The 25,252-nt window shown below is 45.3% G+C and overlaps 1 protein-coding gene across 1 annotated transcript in view; it reads right to left on the reverse strand.

The window, feature by feature from the left end:
- The window catches only part of LOC309567478 (beta-1,4 N-acetylgalactosaminyltransferase 2-like), a gene marked incomplete at both ends in the record, with an annotated part of 143,029 nt that overhangs the window by 62,642 nt on the left and 55,135 nt on the right, over positions 1-25,252 (reverse strand). Inside the window, 3 exons of the mRNA XM_082272867.1 lie at positions 5,744-5,933; positions 8,572-8,606; positions 12,352-12,452. Coding sequence (XP_082128993.1) covers positions 5,744-5,933; positions 8,572-8,606; positions 12,352-12,452 — 326 coding nt within the window. The remainder of the gene's footprint in view (positions 1-5,743; positions 5,934-8,571; positions 8,607-12,351; positions 12,453-25,252) is intronic.

Raw genomic sequence — 25,252 nt, forward strand, 5'->3', positions numbered from 1 at the left:
ACCTCTGAGACTATCACAGTGCAGGTGCATTTATACGGAGACTTGATTACACAAAGGTGGATTCTATTTATCATCATTAGTCATTTAGGTCAACATTGGATCATTCAGAGATCCTCACTGAACTTCTGGAGAGAGTTTGCTGCACTGAAAGTAAAGGGGTTGAATAATTTTGCACGCCCAATTTTTCAGTTTTTTATTTGTTAAAAAAGTTTGAAATATCCAATAAATTTCGTTCCACTTCATGATTGGGTCCCACTTGTTGTTGATTCTTAAAAAAAATTACAGTTTTATATCTTTATGCTTGAAGCCTGAAATGTGGCAAAAGGTCAAAAAGTTCAAGGGGGCCGAATACTTTCGCAATGCACTGTATATATATATATATATATATATATATATATATATATACACATATATATATACTGTATACAGTATCTCACAAAAGTGAGTACCCCCCTCACATTTTTGGAAATAGTTTATAATATATTTTCATGTGACAACACTGAAGTAATGACACTTCTTTGCTACAATGTAAAGTAGTGAGTGTACAGCTTGTATAACAGTGTAAATTTGCTGTCCCCTCAAAATAACTTAACACACAGCAAATAATGTCTAAACTACTGGCAACAAAAGTGAATACACCCCTAAGTGAACATGTCCAAATTGGGCCCAATTAGCCATTTTCCCTTCCCGGTGTCATGTGACTCGTTAGTGTTACAAGGTCTCAGGTGTGAATGGAGAGCAGGTGTGTTAAATTTGGTGTTATTGCTCTCACTCTCTCATATTGGTCACTGGGAATTCACAATGGCATCTCATTGCAAAGAACTCCCTCAGGATCTGAAAAAAAGAATTGTTGCCCTACATAAAGATGGCCTAAGCTATAAGAAGATTACAAAGACCCTGAAACTGAGCTGCAGCACGGTGGCCAAGACCATACAGCGGTTAAACAGGACAGGTTTCACGAAGAACAGGCATCACCATGGTCGACCAAAAAAGTTGAGTGCATGTGCTCAGCATAATTTCCAGAGGTTGTCTTTGGAAAATAGACATATGAGTGCTGCCAACATTGCTGCAGAGGTTTAAGGGGTGGGGTTAGCCTGTCAGTTCTCAGACCATACGCCCCACACTGCTTCAAATTGGTCCGCATGGCTGTCATCCCAGAAGGAAGCCTCTTCTAAAGATGATGCACAAGAAAGCCCACAAATAGTTTGCTGAAGATAAGCAGACTAAGGACATGGATTACTGAAACCATATCCTGTGGTCTGATGAGACCAATATGAACTTATTTGGTTCAGATGGTGTCAAGCGTGTGTGGCGGCAACCAGGTGAGGAGTACAAAGACAAATGTGTCTTGCCTACAGTCAAGCATGGTGGTGGTACGACAAAAATTGGGTATGATGGCGCTCACAGACACAATAACAAAGTCAATATGTGCTGCTCAGTCTCTTGAATCAAATAGACAAATTTATTAAAAGGCTTAAAAGATGCTACTGAAATGAGATAATGCCAGCAGATGTCCAACAGTTCAACAGTCAGGTAATACCTTAAGTGGGGAGGACCCAGGAGCAAGATGGCAACGTCTGTCCAAATGGGGAGCCTTGCTGATGAAGACACTTGAGGGCCTTGAGAGGAGCGAGAGAAGGAGAAGGGGGAGGGGGGAGCAGGAACCCCAACCCCCGCAATCCGCTCCAGCCGCGAGGAACGATCGGTCTGTGCGGCAGCATCCACTCCTGCTCTCGAACAGCTGCAGTGGCGCCAAGTGATGACGTCACCGGGCGCCCACGGCTGACTCACAGGGACGCGCTCGCTGGAACCTGCCCGCCTCGTCGCTCGAGGGTGCTTGCAACAGAGGCTGCCTGACTGGTCCGGGGACTGGTCCGGGGACAGCACACCATCGTGTCAGTTGTCTACTGGCGAAAAGGACATTGATGGCCACAAATCAAAGGGGATATCCCCTTTGATTTGTGGCCATCAATGTCCTTTTCGCAAGTAGACAACTCACACAACTCACACGACGGTGTGCTGTCCCCGGACGTCATCACTTGGCGCCACTGCAGCTGTTCGAGAGCAGGAGTGGACGCTGCCACACAGACCGATCGTTCCTCGCGGCTGGAGCGGATTGCGGGGGTTGAAGTGTCTTCATCAGCAAGGCTCCCCATTTGGACAGACGTTGCCATCTTGCTCCTGGGTCCTCCCCACTTAAGGTATTACCTGACTGTTGAGCTGTTGGACATCTGCTGGCATTATCTCATTTCAGTAGCATCTTTTAAGCCTTTTAATAAATTTGTCTATTTGATTCAAGAGACTGAGCAGCACATATTGACTTTGTTATTGTGTCTGGGAGCGCCATCATACCCAATTTTTGTCGTACTATTTTATTCTCATTTAGGATCTGTGTTTGGGTAGGCTGCAACCCGGACATGATTTTTTAGCTGACGGTGTATTTTTTTTGGTTACCATTTGTCCTTCCCACCCCATCTTCGAACTCTGGACACCTGCTCCACATTGCCAGGATTTTTGTACGTATAAGCATGGTGGTGGAAGTGTCATGGTCTGGCACTGGGGAGCTACAGTTTGAGGGAACCATGAATGCCAACATGTACTGTGACATACTGAAGCAGAGCATGATCCCCTACTTTCTGAGACTGGGCTGCAGGGCAGTATTCCAACATAAAGACCCCAAACACACCTCCAAGATGACCACTGCATTGCTAAAGAAGCTGAGGGTAAAGGTGATGGACTGGCCAAGCATGTCTCCACACCTAAACCCTATTGAGCATCTGTAGGGCATCCTCAAACCGAAGGTGGGGGAGCGTAAGGTCTCTAACATCCACCAGCTTTGTTGATGTCGTCATGAAGGAGTGGAAGAGGACTCCAGTGGCAAACTGTGAAGCTCTGGTGAACTCCATGCCCAAGAGGGTTAAGGCAGTGCTGGAAAATAATGGTGGCCACTCAAAATATTGACACTTTCGGCCCAATTTGGACATTTCCACTTAGGGGTGTACTAACTTTTGTTGCCTGCGATTTAGACATTAATGGCTGTGTGTTAAATTATTTTGAGGGGATAGCAAATGTACACTGTTATACAAGCTGTACACTCACTACTTTACATTGTAGCAAAGTGTCATTTCTTCAGTGTTGTCACATGAAAAGATATAATAAAATCTTTACAAAAATGTGAGGGGTGTACTCACATTTGAGAGATATAGCATTTTTTTTTTTTTTGCCTATACTGTAGGTCTGGAGTGGATAGATTAACATATAATATCAGGACACATCAGGATCAATAGGCATATTTAAGTAAAGTAGAACTGACCACAGAGGAGTTAAATACTTTGGATAAGGGCCTTAAATATGCTCCCTCTAAGAGTTTAAATACTGTACATTTGAAACTTTTATTAATTTAAAAAACATGTGAGGAAATTAAATAGCAAAAGGTATTTTCTCAGTAATCTCATTCAGAAAAATCCCTGGGTAATACGTCCTTCAATTTGTCTGTCTTTCAGGACCTTATGCTGAAAGATTTAGACAAGTTGAAGATTAAACATAGGCTGGACCAGGTGATACAGTGAGGCATAAATAAACTATGTGAAAGAAATAACCTTGTAGTGCACCCCACAAACAAAGGCGGTGGTGTGGTGTTATTAGATAAGTCACAATATGTAAAAGAAATGGAAAATGTCCTGGGGGATTCACTCACTTATGAGGTTTTAAATAAAGACCCCCACACAGCAGTTCAAAGGAGACCTTGTCAAGCTGGTCAATAAAATATGTGAAGGAGGAATTTTAACCACTTGCTTACTGGGCACATATACCCCCTTCCTGCCCAGGCCAATTTTCAGGTTTTAGCACTGTCACACTTTGAATGACAATTGCGTGGTCATGCTATACTCATATGAAATTTGTATAATTTTTTTTCACACAAGTAGAGGTAAACAAGCAAAACCTAAAAAAAGAAGGAAACATTTGAAAAAAAAAAATCAGTTTTCATAGTTTTTTTAAAAAACTTTACCAAGAGGTAATTTTTCTCCTTCATTGATGTGCGCTGATGAGGCTGCACTGATGGGCACCGATAGGCTTCACTGATGGGCACTGACAGGCTGCACTGATGGGCACTGATAAGGCAGCACTGATGAGGCTGTACTGAGAGGTGGCACTGCTGGGCACTGATAGGTGGCACTGATAGGCGGCACTGATAGGCGGCACTGAAGGGCATTGATAGGCAGCACTGAAGGGCACTAAGAGGTGGCACTGATGGGCACTGATAGGTGGCATTAATAGACACTGGGGGGTGGCACTGATAGGCAGCACTGATAGGTGGCACTGATTATGAGACACTGATGGGCACTGATTGGCAGCACTGATGGGCACTGATAGGTGGCACTGGTGGGAACTGATTAGCAGTACTGATCGGCACTGGTAGGTGGCACTGGTGGGCACTGGTTAGCAGCACTGGTGGGGACAATTTGGGACTGATGTCCTTCTTACAGAAGCTGGTAATCAGCTTTATTTTTTTACTCCTCACGCTGTCAGCGTGAGTAATAAAATGGCAGATGATTGGCTTCTGTTTACATCACTTGATCAGCTTTCAGCATTATATGATTAGAAAGCTGTTAGAAAACTTTGGGATATATTAAAGAATGATAGAGTATTGGGTCCTAGGTTACCAGCAAACCCTGAGGTTATTTTTAGAAAAGCTAGCTGATTGCACAATTAAATTTCCCCTAACCTTGTATGTAATACGGAGAGGATGATTATGTTTTGGCATCCTCCATGGTTTATTTCAATGTAGAAGATGTAAGGGTTGTAAATGTGGTAATCAGGGAATTTAACAAACTAAAACTTTCTTCTCTACTGTTACTCAATATAGGTATGATATTAAAGAGTCCATCACATGTTCCACAAAAAAATGTGTTTCACATGCTTCAGTGCCCATGTCGTCTTCAACATGTGGGTAGGACCACGCGGGCACTGAATGCTAGAATAGGCAAACATATTGCCAACATTTAAAAGGTTTTAAAAACCACAGTTTATCTAGAATTATGCAGTATGTCACTAATAGGCATTGATTAGTTTACAGCTCACTGGAGAGGTAGCAATGTCAAAAGTGGGGTTTCCCAGTGAGAAACCAAATGGATTTTTGAATTTAAATTGTATGTCCCATTTGGTTTAAATACAGACTGGGACTTAAATTGTTGGTAATGCTTGAGCTCTGTTTCCATCATGGAGCTTCTTGTATTTATTTTATTTTGCCTTATTTTCAATTTTATTTTATTTTTTATGTTATTATCTTCTAGCAAATGAATGCTAAATAAATTGTTACATGAGTTAATGAAATTTCAGGCTATAAAATGAGTGATAAATTGTATGGAATTTTTAAGATTGTATCATTCGATATTGATTTTAGTTTTAATTTAAATTTTAATTTACGAATGAGGAGGATTTGAGGCTATTTTTAAAAACAGATACTAGAGGGTGTTTTGTCAATATGTAGTTTAATTTGTTTTAAGCCCATAAATAAAATTTGGTTATTATTACCATGTTCCAAATTCGTTGCCATGAGGAATGTTTTTTTTTTTTTTTTTTTACAAAGTTTATCTTATTTTTATATGTATTTTTGTTAAACACCTTACAATAAGGGCTGAGGTTTTCTGCACAAAGCTGTATACATTACACAGTAATTGAAACTGGCAAGTCATACATCAGTTATGCATCACACTACAATATGAACTAATAATTTTCTTACCAATATCCACACTGTCAATGCTGTAAAGAGTACTTGTGTAAGTTGTATTCCCCAGAATGTGATTTAGCACACTGATATTACTGGTAATAATGTCCAGATGTTTTTCTCCTCTGCCATTAATCTGAACCCCAGGAATCCCAAATGTATTAATTTGAATGTCAAAGGTTCCAAGAGATGCCTCAAGTGCCACCTACAAGAACAGAAATCCAAAACCTAAGCTTCCAAGTTTAAAAGTGAATATTATACCATATAAAATGACATAAATAAATCATAAATATTATGATGAAATTATCTTCTAATATAACACTTTCGAATTATGCTGACTTTGGTGTAACAGTTCGGATTGTGATAATGGCAGGGGCATACGTACAGAGGGCGCCAGTGCAACCTGGTTAGGAGGGCAGCAGCATATAAAGGTACCGATCCCTCCATGCAGCCATGAATGCCCGCTTCTCCTTCTCTCCCTCCCATAGACATTCAGCGAATAAGGGAGGGAAATAGAGGGCACTGATTCCTCCACATGCTGCTCCTGCCACCTCCCTGTCCCTGTCCTGCTGCCCTGGGCCCCTGTGTGCTTCCTTGCCCCCACTCACTGCCCCCACAGTGCTTCCGGATTCCCCCCCCCCCCACCTCCTGCCGGCTTCTACGGGGGATCTGTTAGATGTGTCCCCTTCCTTGTTTTAATGAATAGATTCAGCAATCTGTACTGATTTTTTAAAATGTATTCATAGCTGCGGCATAGTAAACTACGTTTACTATGGCTCAGTTTATGAATGAATAGGAAGCTCTGTACAGAGCTATTCCTATTCATTCATTCTGTGCAGCTGAAGCTGCAGAGAAAGGGACTGATGAATCTGTCCTCAGTCCCTTTCTCTGTCCCAACAGTGAGACATCATGGGTCCGTTTATAACCCTGATATTTCACCATAGCTCCCAAATGGGGGTCCTAAAATATATGTAAAAAATACTAAAAAATAAAATTGTAAATTGTAAAAAGAAAAATCAATAAAATGTTAAAAAATATAAAAAACAAAAGCAAAATGTCTTACACCAGTGGCGGAACTACCAGAGTAGCAAAGGTAGCACTTGCAACTGGGTTCTGGCATTCTGTCACCTTGGTTGGACCCCAAGACAGCAGGAAGGTGGCTCACTGCAGGACCGTAACAAAGGGTCCAGCGATGGGAGAAAAGGGCCCTGGGATCAGTGTGAAGGCCCCCGGTCGGTGGGCCCTTCCTGATTTATTGCACCGGGCCCCGAAGGTTCTAGTTAGGCCTCTGAATTATGGAGTAGTTGTGTTTAGCTTCCACGGACATAGGGTGTTGAAAGGAGGAAAAGATGGGGTAGGCAGATCTGGATATTGGATATAAAGTCCAGGTTTTCAATATCAGGTGTATTTAAAGCCCAAAAAATTTTTTGATAGAGCAGGGTATAGGTGTACCCCCTGTCAAGTTTTTATCCATCATGTTCCATTGGCAAGTAGTAAATAGTCAAATCTCCATTTCCTTCAAAACATAATATTGCCAAACAGCAAGAAGAATAACACCAAGTGGTGGTCCTTTTCAACAAACTTGCAAATGTCTGAAATATTTCTCTTCCCCCACTCGACAGGAAAGTTTTAAGCTTATTCTTTTTACAGTAAGGCAACAGATCAGACATAAACACAAATCTGAAGCCTAGCCTCACTAAACTAAGCCCAATTCCACTTGCTTACTGGGCCCAGGCCAATTTTCAGCTTTCAGCGCTCTCACACTTTGAATGCGGTCATGCAACACTGTACCTACTGTATATGTAATTCTTATACTTTTTTTCAAACAAATAGAGCTTTCTTTTTTGGTATTTAATCACTGCTGGGTTGTTGTTTTTATGCAAAACAAACAAAAAAAAGACCAAAAAATTTGAAAAAACAAAACAAAACGTTTTTTCATATTTTGTTGTAACAGGTAATTTTTCTCCTTTACTGATGGGCACTGATGAAGTGGCATTAATAGGCTGCACTGATGGGCACTTATGAGGCAGCACTGATGGGCACTGATCAGGAGGCACTAATGAGGCTGCACTGGTGGGTGGCACTGATAGGTGACAGTGATGGGCACTGATAGGTGGCAATGATGGGCACTAGTATGCAGGACTGATAGGCAGCACTGATAAGTGACACTCATGATGAGGCACTGATGGGCACTGATTGGCAGCATGGATGGGCACTGATTAGCAGCACTGGAGGGTACTGATTAGCAGCAAAGAGGGGTACTGATTAGCAGCACTGAAGGGCACTAAGGGGACTGATGTCCTTTTAACAGAAGTCGGTTAACCTGCCGCATCAGTTTACCTCTGTGAGTGCAATCTTTTTATACTTTGGGTTTTAACCTATTAAATAGATACACTTAGATGGTGGCGCCTACTTTTTGCTTTTTATGCCATTAAAAGTATTTCTTCTTAACTTCACGTGAGAGGAAAAAAAGCAGATTACCAGCTTCTGTTTATTTCCGTGATCAACAGTCATTGGCTGATAGCTGATCACGTGGTAAAGGGCCCGCTGTGATTGACCCTTAACCCTGATTCCAAGGACTTGGCAATTACAGAATGCGCCGCGGCACACAGGCAGCACGAGAACAGTAGGACGTTCATGTACAACCTCCCGGAAAAGGAAACCCATGCTGTAGCCATCTTTCTGCTATAGTGCAGGCTCAAAGAGGTGCATTTTGGGCCTACTCACACTACTGTGGTCCCTCACGGTGCGGTGATGCATGTGCGTATTCTAATTTTTTTCAAAACTGAGTCTGTGCTTTGCCATGTACTGTAAATGTATCTTAAATACTGAGTATACTGTACCGTGTAATTTGGCAGAACAACATCAATTTGTAAACCTGAAACAGAAACAAAACAAAGTTTAAAGCACATTAAACTTAATTCACAAAGCTTTAACAAAAGAATAAAGATCTTGATTTTAGCCACGCGACTGCAATTTTCATTTACGTGTCACTGCACTCTGCTAAAAATAACTGTCACTTTTTTGAAAATAAGTAACCTTATCTTGGTGTGTGTTAGCTTTGTGAATTGAGCCTGTAAGCAGGTTGAGTTTAACGCTGCCCCAGCAGGGAAGGTTAGAGTTACCATGCTTCCCGGGTCTTTCTTGGAGGGCTTTCTTTTTTTTTTTTTTTTTAAACAAAATTTTATTGGTTTTCCAAGGAGGGCTTTCTTGGGTCCGACCCACTGGTCCTGTGCTGTATAAAAATGGGACAGAGGTCCAATCCCGGGGCATGCATAATGCTTCCATTACTGTCTGTCCATACAGTCTACTGCCATTGCAAATCATCTATGGATAAAGAGCCTTCTACACAGTATGGGACCTTCGGGATCTGAAAATCACCTGAAGCTACCAGTCCTAGCTATCTACCGTAATAGACTCTTTTCTGTGCAAGTATGCTGGGGCAGCAACAAAGCCTGAGTTAGGGATCAGGGATGTTAGGGAGATACTGTGTGCTTTGTACTGTAAGCTGCAAATTCTTAGTAAAATTCTTGAAACTTTATCCTTGCCTGATCTGAAGTTAGTCTACAGCTTGGGTCAGTTAAACACACTGAAGTATGAAGACAGCAGCACAAGAGTTAATACAGTGTACAGTTAATACACAAGTGGTTACCAAGAGTAATGAAGGTCTCTCTAGCAGCCTATTGTAAGTGTGTACACGTGACAGGTGAGATAGCCTCTTGCAGGAATATTTGTTGCACTGTCTCTGTTAGCAGCCGTCTCCCATAGCAATGGGAGTATATCAGCACCTCGCAGGTCCTCAGCTTGTCCACAGGTAAGGAAGAGGAGGAGTTAAGTGAGTGCATGCATGGAGCCCATGCTAGGCACATGGCATGCCCCATTCCGTTTCTGGGAGTGAAGTAGCAGAGATACACTGGACCGGTGGAGAAGGCATCGACTCAATGTGTCACTCCTAAAGGCAACAGTGTCCATGCTGATGTTTATTAACAGCAAGAAAGTTAACTAGAATTCAGTCATCTTTTCAAGTAAAGATACCCCATATGTAAGGCAGTGATCAAGGTGACTAGCATAGCCCAGGAGAATGCACCCCATGGTAGGCCTCCTATGTGACCCATACTTAGTGCCAAATGAGGAGGGGAACATGGAGGAAGTACCGCCTGCCTACTCCCCCTACAAACCTGTATGCACTAACTAAAGGCTATAATTGGAGTTTCCCTAGACAGGATTAAATCAAACCAAGGAGAACATTACACCCAACACTAACCCATCATTTCTAAATGACTATTTGCCTAAAAGTAGGTGTAGGTTTCTTTAGGTATACAAAACTCTGTCTGTGAGTCTACATCCTTCTCTGTTTGTCTGCATTCATCATATCACATCAAATTTAGTCAGTTATTTCTTATAATTAGTAAGTACAATTATCTGCATTTACCCATTAGTGTGCACCCTCATGTGTTTATATTGTCACTGTACTTTTTGGTGAACCTAAACAAACCTATGCCTCAAGCCAGGGGTAGGCAACCTTTGACAGGTGGCGATCTACCTGGACAACATGGAAGAGATCAAAAGATCACCTTTTTTTTTTAATTAACTGGCAAGCCCCCCTGTCAGGATCGTCGTGGCAGAGCCTGACTTGCAGAGGGATTTCTCACCTGATGGAGAGCCCAGAATGCTATGCGAGATCCCAGGACGGGATGCCGACAGGACACCTTAGCGGGACACAGGTTCACCAGAGGTGCGGAGTCTAAGTGCTAGCCAGTATTCACCAGGGGAATGGGTGGGGGTGGGGATTGGGATGGATTTGGCTGCGTGATAGCACCAGGTCGCAGTCCTCAGGTTTTCCCAGCCAGGCAAAGAGCAGGTCCAGGTCCAATGGCAGATAAACAGATCAGGGTAAGGCAAAAGCGTAGTCAAGACGAGCCGGGGTCAGGGCGGGCAGCAGGCAATCAAGGTCAAAGGCAAGCCGGGTCAGATGACCAGGAAACAGCAGGCAGATACGGGCACAGGAGACAGGAGAGCGGAAGATCACACAGCAAAGACTCAGTGTGGCTGAGCATGCGCATACGCGTTCGCGATTGTGAAAGGGGAGAACGCTACGTTTATACGTGTATGCGCATTGGCATTTGCCAATTTGTGGCAGAAGGGTTACCCGTGCGCCTGCGCACAACAGTAAACCCCTGACACCCCCCAAAAAAAAGTAGAGATGGCATCAAGAAAACTTAGAAGAATCTTTTAAACTATTGTCACTATAGAAATATGAACTTCGCCTACCTTCAAATTTAGCTTCAGAGAGGAGCTCCGCATTCCCTTTCTTTCACAATTTTTTTCATGTCTGGGAAGTAATTGGTTACTCCCAAACGGCTGATGCTGGAGTTCACCATGAAAGCAGAATATCTAGTACTGAATAATTATTTTTTTCCATTAGTTTCAGGTCTGGCTATCTGCTTCGATTTCTGGTCAGTGTAAGTAGCAGGTAGGGCAGTGTACAGAGGTCAGTAAGATGAAGAGAAGTGTATATATAGGTCAGCAGCATGAAGAGCAGTGCATAGGGATCAGTAAGGCAGAAGACAGGGGTGAGCTGAGCAGGTCAGAGGTCAGCAGGGCAGAAGACAGGGAGTCAGAAGAGTACAGTACTGAGGGGTCAGGAGGACATGGCACAGGGAGGCCAGGAGGGTACAGTACTGAGGGGTCAGGAAGGCATGCTGTGGGGGGTCATGAGGGCATGCTGCAGGGGCTTTAGGAGGGCATGGCTCTGGAGATCATTAGGGCATGGTACTGGGAGATCAGGAGGATAGAGTGCAGGGGGGTCAGGAGGGTATGGTGCAGGGGGGGTCAGGAATCAGAAAGGCACCATACTGGGGAATCGGGAGGGCCAGGTACAGGGAGGTTAAGAGGGTAGGGTACTGGGGGGGGGAGGTCAGGGGGGCAAGGTGCAGGGAGGTCAGGAGTGTACAGTACTGAGAGGTCAGGATGGCATGGTGCGGGGGAGTTAAAGAGAGCACAGTACTGGGGGTCAGAAGGGCACAGTCCTGGGGGATCAAGAGAGCAGAGTACAGGGGGGTCAGGAGGGTATGGTGCAGGGGGGTCAGAAGGGCACAGTACTTGGGGATCAGGAGGGCAGAGTACAGTGGAGTCAGGAGGGCCGAGTAAAGGGGGGTCAGGGCGGCATGGTGCAGGGAGGTCAAGGGGGCATAGTACTGGGGGGTCTGAAATGAGTTCTTTCCTTATGGAGAGTTGAGCAGGGAAGCTGCCATGGAGGAGCTGCATGTTTTGGCGCTGATCTCTGCTGGCCCTCCTCTTCCATGATATAACCTGCAAGCACCTTGTATGGATCAGAGGGGAGGGGAGGTGTGGAAGCAAGCGCCACACACAGTGGAAGAGCTCAGATTGCTTGCCCCCGCCCCTTAAATGTATTTGCGGCTGTGGGGGACGAGGGCTGTCTCTGAAGCTAAGATTGGCAGAGCAAGCATTTGCACCACTCTGCAGCTCTGGCAGGAAACACAGGGTAGGCAGTGGCACTATCACAATCGACAGCTTGTCAACCCTCGCCTTAAGGTATATTGCCTGATGTCATTATAAGAAGGGCATTTAGTCACTGGCTGTCATTTAGTCCCGAGGCTTACCTGGTAATAGGATTGTGTTAAGCGGTATGACTTGGACTCCGTGAATGGGATACTTTAATGGTGAATTGGAAGGTGCCACAATGATATTATGGGTCTGCTCCCTGAGAATGACATAAGGATATAAGTATAAAGTTATATGTGGATGTATTCAATTTCAAATTTTCAAATTTCAAATTTATTTATATAGTTTATAAATCACAAAAAGTGCTGGAAAATTATACCTCGGCATATACCATAATAATGATGTAACACAGAAAATAATAAAATTATTAGGTAGACAATGGAAATTCACATGTTAATGTTATCAGAAGCCTTGAAAGTTACCCAGTTGGTTTTGTCATGCTTGCTTCTGTCCAGCAGCAATAAAAGCTCCAAAGCAGGTAATAGAACCCATTCGATTTTTTTGGGAGTGTAGGAAAGGGTTAGACCATCTGTCAAATTTTTGTTGTTGTTTGTGTTCCCACTAGGACAAGATATCCTTGTAGGCAGAGGCAGCCTATTTTCTCCACTGTAGGGGGAGCAGTGGCAATGAAGATCGGGGTGGAAGTGGAGAGGAACACAGTTCCTCTATTGTTTTCTTGCTCACAAGGAAGCAGCTATCCAATTGGATGCTGGCACTATGACTTTGGTAGCCATCTCAGGTCAGGCAGAGTCTATTTAAAACACTGGCTCCCAGGTTTGGTACAGATTTTGCTAGTGACTCGAGTGGGGACAGGTCACCCATTTGTAACGGACAGTGCTTAGCATCAGGGAAAGATTCCGGAGGTGTGGGTAATATGCAGATGCATGCCATCCTTCCTGCAAGCCTCCCCATTTGGGTACAGGCCGACCAGGCCATATGCCACTCCTCGGGACAGACGCTGTCGGCAATTCTGAATCACCAGTCTGCTGTCACATTGGCAATACAACTTGTGAGTGCTCCCAGTCGGATTACCTTCCTGCTGGTTCTGCTTTGTTTTGTTGGGCATCTGTAACAGTATATTCTTATTACTAGTATTTCCAAACGTCGCGCTCACAAATGTATGAACCTGTATCACATCAATGTGTTAAACACTAAATGTTAGTGAATAAAGTAACCTAAAATTTACAAATAATGAATAAATAAATTCACGCCACAATCCCCAGAGGATGTGCCCTTGCACGAAACGTGTCAGAGTGGAGCTACACGCTGACATTACCCCGCCACTTCTGCATTTAGAATCGGCAGCCATCCTTGTAAATGCCATTTATTACATGCTGTGAATGCTCCTGGAGCTAATTTAAAGAGATTTTATGCAGTTGATTGGTTATTATCTGCCTATGTAATGTATACTGAGCTGCATTGAGCCTTGTATAATAAAAGTATTACACTATATGTGCTTCTTTTGTGGCTCAATTGCATGAGCGGTTGCATCCAGGGACGTAACTACAGGGGTTGCAGGGGTTGCAATTGCTACCGGGCCCCATGCTCCAGGGGGCCTGGTAGAAAACCAGTGGGTGAACTTCCAGGATCTCAAAGGTCACACTTGCGACTGGGCCCTGGCATTGCACCACTGTGGGGAGGCCCCAAGATTGCAGGAAGGGGGCCCACTGCAGAACTTGTGAAAGGATCCTGCTGTGGGACCATAATAAAAGGCCATGCAACGAGAGTAAAGAGCCCCAGGATTAGTGGGAAGAGCCCCGGGCTTGAAGGGAAGGGCCCGGCCAGGGCTCTGGGGGGCCCTTCATGGTTTCTTGCATCGGGGCCCTGAAGGTTCTAGTTATGCCTCTGGTTGCATCCACACAGTGTGTACCATTGGATGCAGAAGTTTCTCAGTGGTGGTGAATACTGCCGAAAATAACTGTAGAATTGTGATCATGGAGGATGCAAGGTTATATTTGGTAAGTAGATAGGGTTGCATGAGTGGTGGACACTTTGGGTTGTCACAAGCCTCTTTGGTAGAAGTAACCCTCTGCTAACTTTGGAGTATCCTCACTACTATTTGCTGATGCGTGTCATTTTGCACCTGATGTGTGCATTGTGGTGTTAGTCTCAAGCACACCTTGGGTGACGTACATCCTTTTGGTCAGGGGAGGTCTGGCAGTCTTAGGTCTGGGGGGCAAGTCCAGTCAAGTGGAGGGAGAGAGACAACCCCATATTGCCCCAGAGAGAGATAGAGAGAGACCGCTCCACATTGCCTGCACAAAGAGTGGGAGAGACTGCTTGACACTGCCTGCACAGAGAGAGAACGCTTCACACTGCCTGCAGAGAGAGAGAGACCACTTCACATTGCCTGCAGAGAGAGAGACTGCTCTACATTGCCTGCAGAGAGAGAGAGACTGTTCCACATTGCCTGCACAGGGAGATGGCAATTTATCTGTGGAGACAATGTGGAGCAGTCTGTCTCTCTGTGCGGGCAGTGTGGAGCGGTCACTCTCTGTGCGGGCAGAGTGGAGCGGTCACTCTCTGTGTGGGCAGAGTGGAGCGGTCACTCTCTTTGTGGGCAGAGTGGAGCGGTCACTCTCTGTGCGGGCAGAGTGGAGCGGTCACTCTCTTTGTGGGCAGAGTGGAGCGGTCACTCTCTGTGCGGGCAGAGTGGATCGGTCACTCTCTGTGCAGGCAGAGTGGAGCGGTCACTCTCTGTGCGGGCAGAGTGGAGCGGTCACTCTCTGTGTGGGCAGAGTGGAGCGGTCACTCTCTTTGTGGGCAGAGTGGAGCGGTCACTCTCTGTGCGGGCAGAGTGGAGCGGTCACTCTCTTTGTGGGCAGAGTGGAGCGGTCACTCTCTGTGCGGGCAGAGTGGAGCGGTCACTCTCTGTGCAGGCAGAGTGGAGCGGTCACTCTCTGTGCGGGCAGAGTGGAGTGGTCACTCTCTGTGGGGGGTTCTCTCATCAGTGGCAATCTCTGAGAGACTGCTCCGCATGAATGCCACCAGAGAGACGGAGGCAGAGAGCCTGCGCCTTCCTCACTTCCATTACACAGATCAAAGAGACTGCAGGAAGATGAAGGCAAAAGACTGTGCTGTCACTGCCGCCACACTAAGTGCTACTTGTGGAGTCTGGACCTTCTCTGGTGAGTGAGCACCACACCACTGGGCAAGCCAAGCGAGCAGAGTAGCCAAGAGTTACAGTAAGTGCAGCAGGCTAAACACGCCCTGGGGTGTCAATTGCGGGTAGTGAGAAAAGCACATGCAGGTGCACCGCCCCCCCCCATCCCGGCTCCTCCTGTGTCAATTGCGGGTAGTGAGAAAACCACATGCAGGTGCACCGCCCCCCCCCCCATCCGCCATCCCGGCTCCTCCTGTGTCAATTGCGGGTAGTGAGAAAAGCACATGCAGGTGCACCGGGCCCCCAGAGCCAGATTAAGGGCATTGTGGGCCTGGTGCTGCAGTGGAGTAGGTTTAGGAGTGACATGGATATGACGTACAGTAAGTAACATCATATCCCAGCTCTCCTCTTACTGACCACCCTCCTCTGTTTCTAGGAGCCTGTGCTAGCTTGTGCCCAAACTTGGTCGCAGCTGCACAGGTGTAATGCTAGGGAAGCCTGGCATTTGATTTACCAAGCTTCCATAGGAGCCATGCATTGGGGTGTGCTCTGTGAAGAAAGTTTCCAAGCCATGACAATACGGTGAACACAGTGATCTACAAATAATGAAGACAAGCTGGTTGTACTGAAGTCAATTGATTGAATTCTGTACAACCAGTCTACACATAGATTGCAATTCTGCAGGTTCAGCAGAAATGTAAATCTGTCTATGGTGGCTTAAGTCCACCAGTCCCTGGGTTTAATAATACCCTCAAATCTTCTAAAAGGGATGCTCCACTTAGGTGTAGAAATTCACTTTGAACTCCACCTTATTTCCGTAAATCTCTTTAGGTAAAAGAAGTGCAAACAATAAGGTGGGAGCACCTCTAATACCTACAAAGAGTAATGAAAATAAGGTTTAAAGTGAACTGTGTCATTACCTGGCATTGAGGAAGTTAAAACAGGCAGGGAGGAAATGTCATATCACCTCCTTTGGGCTCACACGGTGTGCTGAAGTTTGGCTGCAGTGCAGGTGTACTGGCACTTTTCCTTAGCCGCAGTCCCTTAGACTTCTTTTAGGTTGTGCGTTTTGGCTGCATTTTCTGAAAGTGCACTAAAGATGCAGCATGCAGGACTTTTTGTGCACTTTCAGAACATGCAGTAATAATGAGCAACCTAATAAGAGGTCTATGGGGCTAGGTGCAACATGCAGGAAGACTACCAGCATTGCAGCCAAACTGCAGCATACCAGTGTGAGCCCACTCAGCACATAGGGCAAGCTACTGCACAGGCTGCAAGAAAGAAAACTCTTTAGCTGCAGAGAGGGGGATGGAGAGGGATAGCAGGAAGGGAGGGAGGAGAGGCTCACTTACTTCATTTTAAGGCTCTGGCTGCCGAGTAGACTGCTCGGTTTAAACTTTCCCGCCCACGCATCCTCTTCACAGACAGAACACGGGCTGCCCGGAATGTGGGCGGGCAAAGAGAGAGCAGATCCACTACCAGCCATTCGTGTGGAGGAGGTAGGGGCTGGGTAACTCACTCTGTAACACAGACTGTCAGCCCCGTGACAGTACATAGGGGATTGCAGAGAGACTGACAGGAGGAGGCTGCTGACATCAGACCAGGCCGGCCAAGCAGTTGGACTGGGAGTACCTTAGTACCTGGGAGTACCTAAGTACTGGGAGTACCTTAATGACTGGGAGTACCTTAGCGACTGGGAGTACCTTAATGACTGGGAGAACCTTAGTGACTGGGAGTACCTTAGTAACTGGGAGTACCTTAGTACCTGGGAGTACCATAGTGACTGGGAGTACCATAGCGACTGGGAGTACATTAGCGAATGTGAGTACCCTATTACCTGTTAGTATCTTAGTGACTGGGAGTTTCTTATTACCTGGGTACCTTAGTACCCTGGAGTACCTTAGCGGCTGGGAGTACTTTGCGACTGTGAGTACCTTGTGACTGGGAGTACCTACGACTGGGAGTACCTCAGAACCTGGGCACCTGGGAGTGCCTGAGCGGGCGGGAGTACCTTTAGCGGGTGGGAGCACCTTAGCGACTGGGAGTACCTTAGTACCTGTTGGTACCTTAGCGACTGGGAGTACCTTAACGACTGGTTCTACCTTTGCAGGCGGGAGTACCTTAGCGGGCGGGAGTACCTTAGCGACTGGGAGTACCTTAGTGGGTGGGAGTACCTTGGTACCTGGGAGTGCCTTAGCGGGTGGGAGTACCTTTAGTGGGCGGGAGTACCTTAGCGTCTGGTTGTACCTTAGCGACTGGGGGTACCTTAGTGACTGGGAGTATCTTAGCAACTGGGAATACCTTAGCGGACGGGAGTACCTTAGCGGGTGGGAGTACCTTAGCGACTGGGAGTACCTTAGTGACTGGGAGTACATTAGTACCTAGTGACTAGGAGTAATCGGAAAGTGGGAGCATCCAGGGACTGGGACCCAAATGACAGGGTGACAGGTGCGACTGGGAAGTAACTGGAGTAGGTTTAGTATCAGGGGAGTTAAAGTAGGGTAGGTTATAAATTAGCAGGATATTATTATCCCCATAGAATAGACGGTAATAATGTCCAACGGGATTGGGTAGTGCAAATCTTGCTCCATGTATGCGTTCCTTGATGAACCAATCGAGGGCAAATACTGCTGTGCGAGATGTGAGCAACTTGTTTTTCTGGAAGCACTGATCCTAGATCTAGAAAACAAGGTCAAAACACTGAGCAGCATTACCAACCTGGAAAGGAGCTTGGACATTACCCAGCAGGTGCTGGCGGGGGCCAGCATAGAGGAGGGTGGAGATGTGGAGACACAGGCAATGGAGGTAAGCAGTTGGGTGACAGTTAGAAGGAGGGAAGAGCGCTAGGGAGGCCAGTCCTGAGTTAGTACACCCCAACAAATATGCCAAGTTGCATAACGATGGGGATATCAGCTCAGGGGTGGCAGCGATGGAGCAGGCGCCCTCCCCTAGCTGCCAGGTGTAATGTTCCGGTACCTTTGGTACCCTAAATTACACTTTCCACAAGTGTATGCGCCCTACCATTTACTTTTGGAAAGGTGCGCATACACCTTTAAGACTGGAGCTGTCATCACTCAGCGCCGGACTAGATGGCTATTTAAGGCGTCGGTTCTCACTCACATGTGTTCGTTCAAACACCCTTATCTGGATGCTAACCTTGCTTGAAGCTTCCATGCTTGCAAGCTTACTTCGCTGACGGAACCTCGCTGCGCTGATCCCTGTATCCCGCTACTGGATCATCCGCCTCTCCTGAACCACCCTTCGGCTGTATCGCTAATAGTGCTAAGTACCCCGCAGGGGAATTCTCTATAAACTTATACTAAGCTTACACTATCTAGCTCTGCATAGTAGAGACTGTTTATCACATCTGCATAAACTAGATTGCTAGCTCTTGAGACTACTGCTACTTTTCTGCACTGGGTTGATCTCTTTTGTATGCCCACCTGCTATTCTATCATCTGCTATCATACAACATTGCTAAACCTTCCTGCATCCATCTGCTACTGTCTCACCTTCAAGTGTCTATCACCTACCACCTCCACTCAACCTATCCCTCAACCTTCATCATTGTGTTACCACATGCATAAAGTCACTCTAGGAACCAGCTTGCTAATTGTGTGTATTTACTGGCTGAAATAAGACCTTCCACACATGATGAGTCATTGAGGTTGGGAATGGTATCTCAGCATATCTCTTACATGACTGCTGACGTGGAACTATTTCTGCAGCTGAAAATCCACACCATATAAAAAACGCAGGAGCGTTACAGATTGAACGAACCTAAAAATGGATTCAGCAGAAATAGTTCCAGAAATAACCACTCAGGTGACACAATTAAAACAGCAAGTATCTGCGTTAATACACGCACTTGCTGAATTAAAAGAAGACAATCAGGCTCTGTCGCAGCAGGTAATTAGACTGACACAACTTACCTCTGCTCAGTCCCCTGAACCCAAGATAAATCCCCCTTTGGTATTTACAGGCGATCGCAAAAAATTTCGCGAATTTAAAAACGCATGTGAGTTACTTTTTTTGCTAAAACCTCGTAACTACCTTACTGATCACATTAAGGTTTGTACTATTATTTCTTACCTATCAAGCGATCCTCGAGCCTGGGCAGATTCTCTTTTTGAGAAAAACGACCAGCTTCTCAACTCCTATGCCTTGTTCCTGGCAGAGCTCACTAGCCTATATGATGACCACAATAGGCAGAGTACTGCTGATCTTCAGTTAAGATCCTTGAAACAAGGAAGGAGGCCTGTGGAAGACTTTGTCGCAGAGTTCAAGAGATGGACCCTTGATTCAGAATGGAATGATGCATCTCTGAAAACCCAATTTAGGCTTGGCCTATCAGAAGCCGTTAAGGACGAGCTCGCCCGAGCGGATCTGCCAAAAACCCTGGATGCATTAATACAACTCAGTATTACCATAGATAGAAGACTACGAGAAAGAAAGGCTGAAAAGATGGGAATGCCATTATCCGTTTCCTCTCGGAGTCTGGCCGTTCCTATGGAGGTAGGAACCATACTCCCACCGCTATCAATTATGGAAAAAGCCAAAAGACAAAATGAAAATCTCTGCTTGTACTGTGCATCCCCGGATCACAAGATAAACGTCTGTCCCCTAGTCAACAAAAAGAAGGGTGAGTGTTCACATGTCTCTCTAGGAGGATTGACAACTTCATTCACTAACCCCTACATTTCTGTTTTTTTGACATTACAGTGGGACCAGAACAGGATTACTACTAAGGCCATGATTGACACAGGATCTTGTGGAAATTATATGGATATATGTTTTGCTGCTTTAAATAAAATTCCTATTATTTCTAAACTCAAACCTGTCTCAGTAAGTCTTATTACCGGTGTTCCGTTATCCTCTGGTCCGATCACCGATCAGACACAAGCACTTCTAGTCACTATTAACGAGTCTCATAGGGAGACTTCTACCTTCGATTTAATACCATCACCCCACTTTCCCATTGTGTTGGGACTTCCCTGGTTGCACACACACCAACCAACCATAGATTGGAAGAAACGGTCCTTGACCTTCCCTTCTTGTTATTGCGAGGAAACGTGTAACCTCCCGTTTTCCGGGAAGATTCTGTCTGTGGTGACAGATGAGATTGCACCACTATGTTATCAGGATCTTTCTGAGGTTTTTCTTGAGAAAAATGCTCAAGCATTACCTCCTCATCGAGACTATGATTGTAGCATTGATCTACTCCCAAATAGCAAATTGCCGTTCGGTCATGTTTATCCTCTTTCACAGGATGAACTTGCCCATCTCAAAACCTATTTGGATGAGAACTTGGAAAAAGGTTTTATTAGACCTTCCACTTCTTCCACAGCAGCAGGACTCTTTTTTGTTCGCAATAAAGATTCAAGTCTCAGACCTATCATCGACTACAGGAAATTGAATGCTATCACAATAAAAGATCGCTATCCTCTACCGCTTATCCCTGAGCTCATTGAGCAGGTGCGTGGAGCTACCTATTTTTCAAAATTAGACCTGAAAGGAGCATACAATCTCATTCGAATCCGTGATGGACACAAGTGGAAGACTGCGTTCAGAACTAGATACGGATTGTTCGAATATCTTGTGATGCCATTCGGCCTATGCAATGCCCCTGCAGTTTTCCAACGATTTATAAACGATATTTTTAAAGACTTACTAGATGTCTGTGTTGTGGTATATCTGGACGATATACTTATATATTCACGGACCCTGTCTGAACACATAAGACATGTAAGACTTGTATTATCGAGATTGCTTGCACATAATCTTTATGTGAAGCTGAAGAAATGCTTGTTCCATAAAGATGAGGTACTCTTTCTAGGCTACATCATATCCAAAACGGGAATCGAGATGGACATGAGTAAAATATCCTGCATTCAGGATTGGCCTACACCAACTACACGCAAGGCGCTACAGCGATTCCTGGGATTTTCAAATTTCTACAGGAAGTTCATAAAAAACTTTTCTGCTATTGTGAGACCCCTCACACAGCTCACTAGCATAAAAATACCATTTAAATGGTCAGAAGAAGCAAATAAGGCTTTCCACTTGTTAAAGACAAGGTTTACTTCCGCTCCCATATTACGCCATCCAGACCCATCCCTCCAATACATTCTGGAGGTAAATGCGTCAAACCTGGCAGTAGGAGCAATACTCTCCCAACGACCTACCCCCACTTCACCACTTCATCCAGTCGCCTTTTTTTCTAAATCCCTGAGCAGTCCCGAGATAAATTACCCCGTGGGTGAGAAGGAACTGCTTGCTATAAAATTGGCTCTGGAGAATTGGCGACATTTACTCGAAGGCACCCAATTACCAATAATTATATACACGGACCATAAAAACCTCCAATATCTTCAGACTAGTAAAACTCTCTCGCATCGACAGGTACGATGGTCATTATTCTTTCTAAGGTTTAACTTCCTAGTGACCTACACACCTGCAGATAAGAACAAAAAGGCGGATGCACTATCACGACTAACTGAAGAAAACTACTTTGAAATTCCTTCCGTTCCTATAATACCTCACAAACGCATTATTGGAGTTGTCCGTTCCTTGAAGGAAGAGGTTCTGCATGGTATAAGGTTGGATTCACCCCCACCACAACTAACTACCGATGCAGAAGGCTTCCTCTACTACAACGACAAACTTTACATACCACCTACCCTACGCACCAAGATCTTGGAATTATCGCATGATGTGCCTATGGCAGGACATATGGGTATGACAAAGACTTTCAATTTGATTTCTCGGCAATTCTGGTGGCCTGACATGAAAATATCTAAAACAAAAATTCGTCTCTTCATGCAATGTCTGTGCCAGGTCCAAAATTGACACTACGAGACCATCCGGTCTACTATGCAGTCTACCAATACCCCAAACTCCATGGGAGGTTCTGTCATTGGACTTCATCGTAGAATTGCCTCCTTCCAAAGGATTTAATACCATCTTGGTGTCAGTGGACCATCTGACAAAGATGGCACATTTCATTGCTATTCGCAGACTACCTTCGTCCAAACAAACGGCAGAACTCCTGATGAAACATATCTTCAGATTACATGGTATCCCAAAAACTCTTTTGTCTGACCGTGGATCCCAATTTATTTCTAAATTCTGGCAAGAACTATGTCACATACTACGGATTGAGCGGAAGCTCACTTCTCCTTACCATCCGCAGACCAACGGACAGACTGAAAGAGTCAACCAATGCATCGAGCAGTATTTACATTGTTACACTTCTTACCAACAGGATGATTGGTTGGATCTTCTCCCCCTGGCAGAATTTGCCTACAACAACGCAACTCACAGTACAACCAAGCAGAGTCCGTTCTACTTGAACTATGGGTTCCATCCCTCTATTCTCCCTCCACGCATCCTTCCTTCAAATAACCCAGTAGCCTCAGACTATCTTTCCCAAATAAAGGATTCTCTGGGTTTACTAAATACTACCATTGCACACGCTCACAGTCAACAAAAGAAGTACTATGATCTTCGTAGAAGACCTTCTCCACAGTATACTATCGGGGACCTCGTTTGGCTCTCAACAAAAAACTTGAGACTGAAGATCCCTAGCAAAAAGCTTGGACCTCTGTTCTTGGGACCTTTCCCAATCAAGAAACTTATTGGAAAAGCTGCAGTGCAGCTTACATTGCCAATGGACCTAAAAATCCATCCCATTTTCCATGTGTCGCTACTAAAACCCCATGTTCCGGACCAAGGAATAAGGCCTAATATTCCACCTCCCCCTCCTGTACAAGTTGAAGGTGGAGAAGAATACGAGATAAAAGAGATTCTGGATTCTCGTATCTACAGAAGAAGACTTCAGTACTTGGTTAGATGGAAGAACTATGGGCCCCAAGACGACACCTGGCTAAACACCTCTGACATACATGCCCCTAGATTAATCTGCAATTTTCATGCGAGATACCCAGACAAACCAGCTCCAGAGGCCTTCAGGAGCAGGCCTTAAGGGGGGGGTATTGTAATGTTCCGGTACCTTTGGTACCCTAAATTACACTTTCCACAAGTGTATGCGCCCTACCATTTACTTTTGGAAAGGTGCGCATACACCTTTAAGACTGGAGCTGTCATCACTCAGCGCCGGACTAGATGGCTATTTAAGGCGCCGGTTCTCACTCACATGTGTTCGTTCTAACACCCTTATCTGGATGCTAACCTTGCTTGAAGCTTCCATGCTTGCAAGCTTACTTCGCTGACGGAACTTCGCTGCGCTGATCCCTGTATCCCGCTACTGGATCATCCGCCTCTCCTGAACCACCCTTCGGCTGTATCGCTAATAGTGCTAAGTACCCCGCAGGGGAATTCTCTATAAACTTATACTAAGCTTACACTATCTAGCTCTGCATAGTAGAGACTGTTTATCACATCTGCATAAACTAGATTGCTAGCTCTTGAGACTACTGCTACTTTTCTGCACTGGGTTGATCTCTTTTGTATGTCCACCTGCTATTCTATCATCTGCTATCATACAACATTGCTAAACCTTCCTGCATCCATCTGCTACTGTCTCACCTTCAAGTGTCTATCACCTACCACCTCCACTCAACCTATCCCTCAACCTTCATCATTGTGTTACCACATGCATAAAGTCACTCTAGGAACCAGCTTGCTAATTGTGTGTATTTACTGGCTGAAATAAGACCTTCCACACATGATGAGTCATTGAGGTTGGGAATGGTATCTCAGCATATCTCTTACATGACTGCTGACGTGGAACTATTTCTGCAGCTGAAAATCCACACCGTATAAAAAACGCAGGAGCGTTACACCAGGAGAGCGACGGCTCCGGGAAGGAGGAGGGCAGAGGCTCAGGAAAGGTTTGGCAGGTAGTGGTTGTAGGGGACTCAATTATTAAGAGGATAGAGAGGGCCATGTTGTTTATTGGGCGCTCGGGTTTGGCACATCTCGGATCGGGTGGACAGATTATTGGACGGGGCTGGGGAGGACCCAGTGGTCATGGTGTATGTAGGCACTAATGACAAAGTAAGAGGAAGGTGGAGGATCCTAAAAAATTATTTCAGGGACTTAGGGAATAGATTGAGGAAAAGGACCTCCAAGGTGTTTTTCTCTGAAATACTACCTGTACCTCGAGCCACACGAGAGAGGCAGAAGGAGATTAGGGAACTGAACAAGTGGCTGAGGAACTGGTGTAGGAAGGAGGTGTTCGGGTTCCTGGAGAACTGGGCTGACTTCTCGGTTGGGTTACCGGCTCTTTAGTAAGGACGGGCTGCACCTTAATGGGGATGGTACAGTTCTATTGGGAAGAAAGATGGCCACAATGTTGGGCTTTTAAACTAGGTGTTGGGGGGGGAGGACTCAGAGGTAGTACAGTTAGTAGTGAACAAAGGACAGAAGCTACTATGGAGGTCAGTAGTGACTATATAACCGTAACGACAACTACTGGGGGGAACGAGCGGACAAACCACAAACCAAGCAGGAATAAACGCAAAGTTAAATCGCTAGCAACACCAACAACACTAAGAGGGGTATACACAAATGCCAGGAGCCTAGCTAATAAAACAGAGGAATTGGAACTGTTATTACATGGGGAGGACATAGACCTTGTGGGAATGACAGAAACTTGGTTTGACCCGTCTCACAACTAGCTGGCAAATATTGAAGGGTATTCTGTCTATAGGAAGGGGAGGCAAAAGAGGGTAAGGGGTATGTCTCTATATCACATATAACGTAAGGGTGGTAGAGAGGAGTGATATTATGGAAAGGACAAGAGCGGAGGTGAAATCCATGTGGGTAGAACTCCATAGGGAAGAAGTAAGGGGGAAAGTAATAGTGGGGGTATGTTATAGGCCCCCCAACCAAAGCGAGGAGGTAGAGCTGGAATTTCTTTCGCAGTTGGGAAT

The sequence above is a fragment of the Pelophylax lessonae genome (genome assembly GCF_965119305.1).
Source record: "Pelophylax lessonae genome assembly, chromosome: 11".
In the NCBI taxonomy this organism is placed as follows: Eukaryota; Metazoa; Chordata; class Amphibia; order Anura; family Ranidae; genus Pelophylax; species Pelophylax lessonae.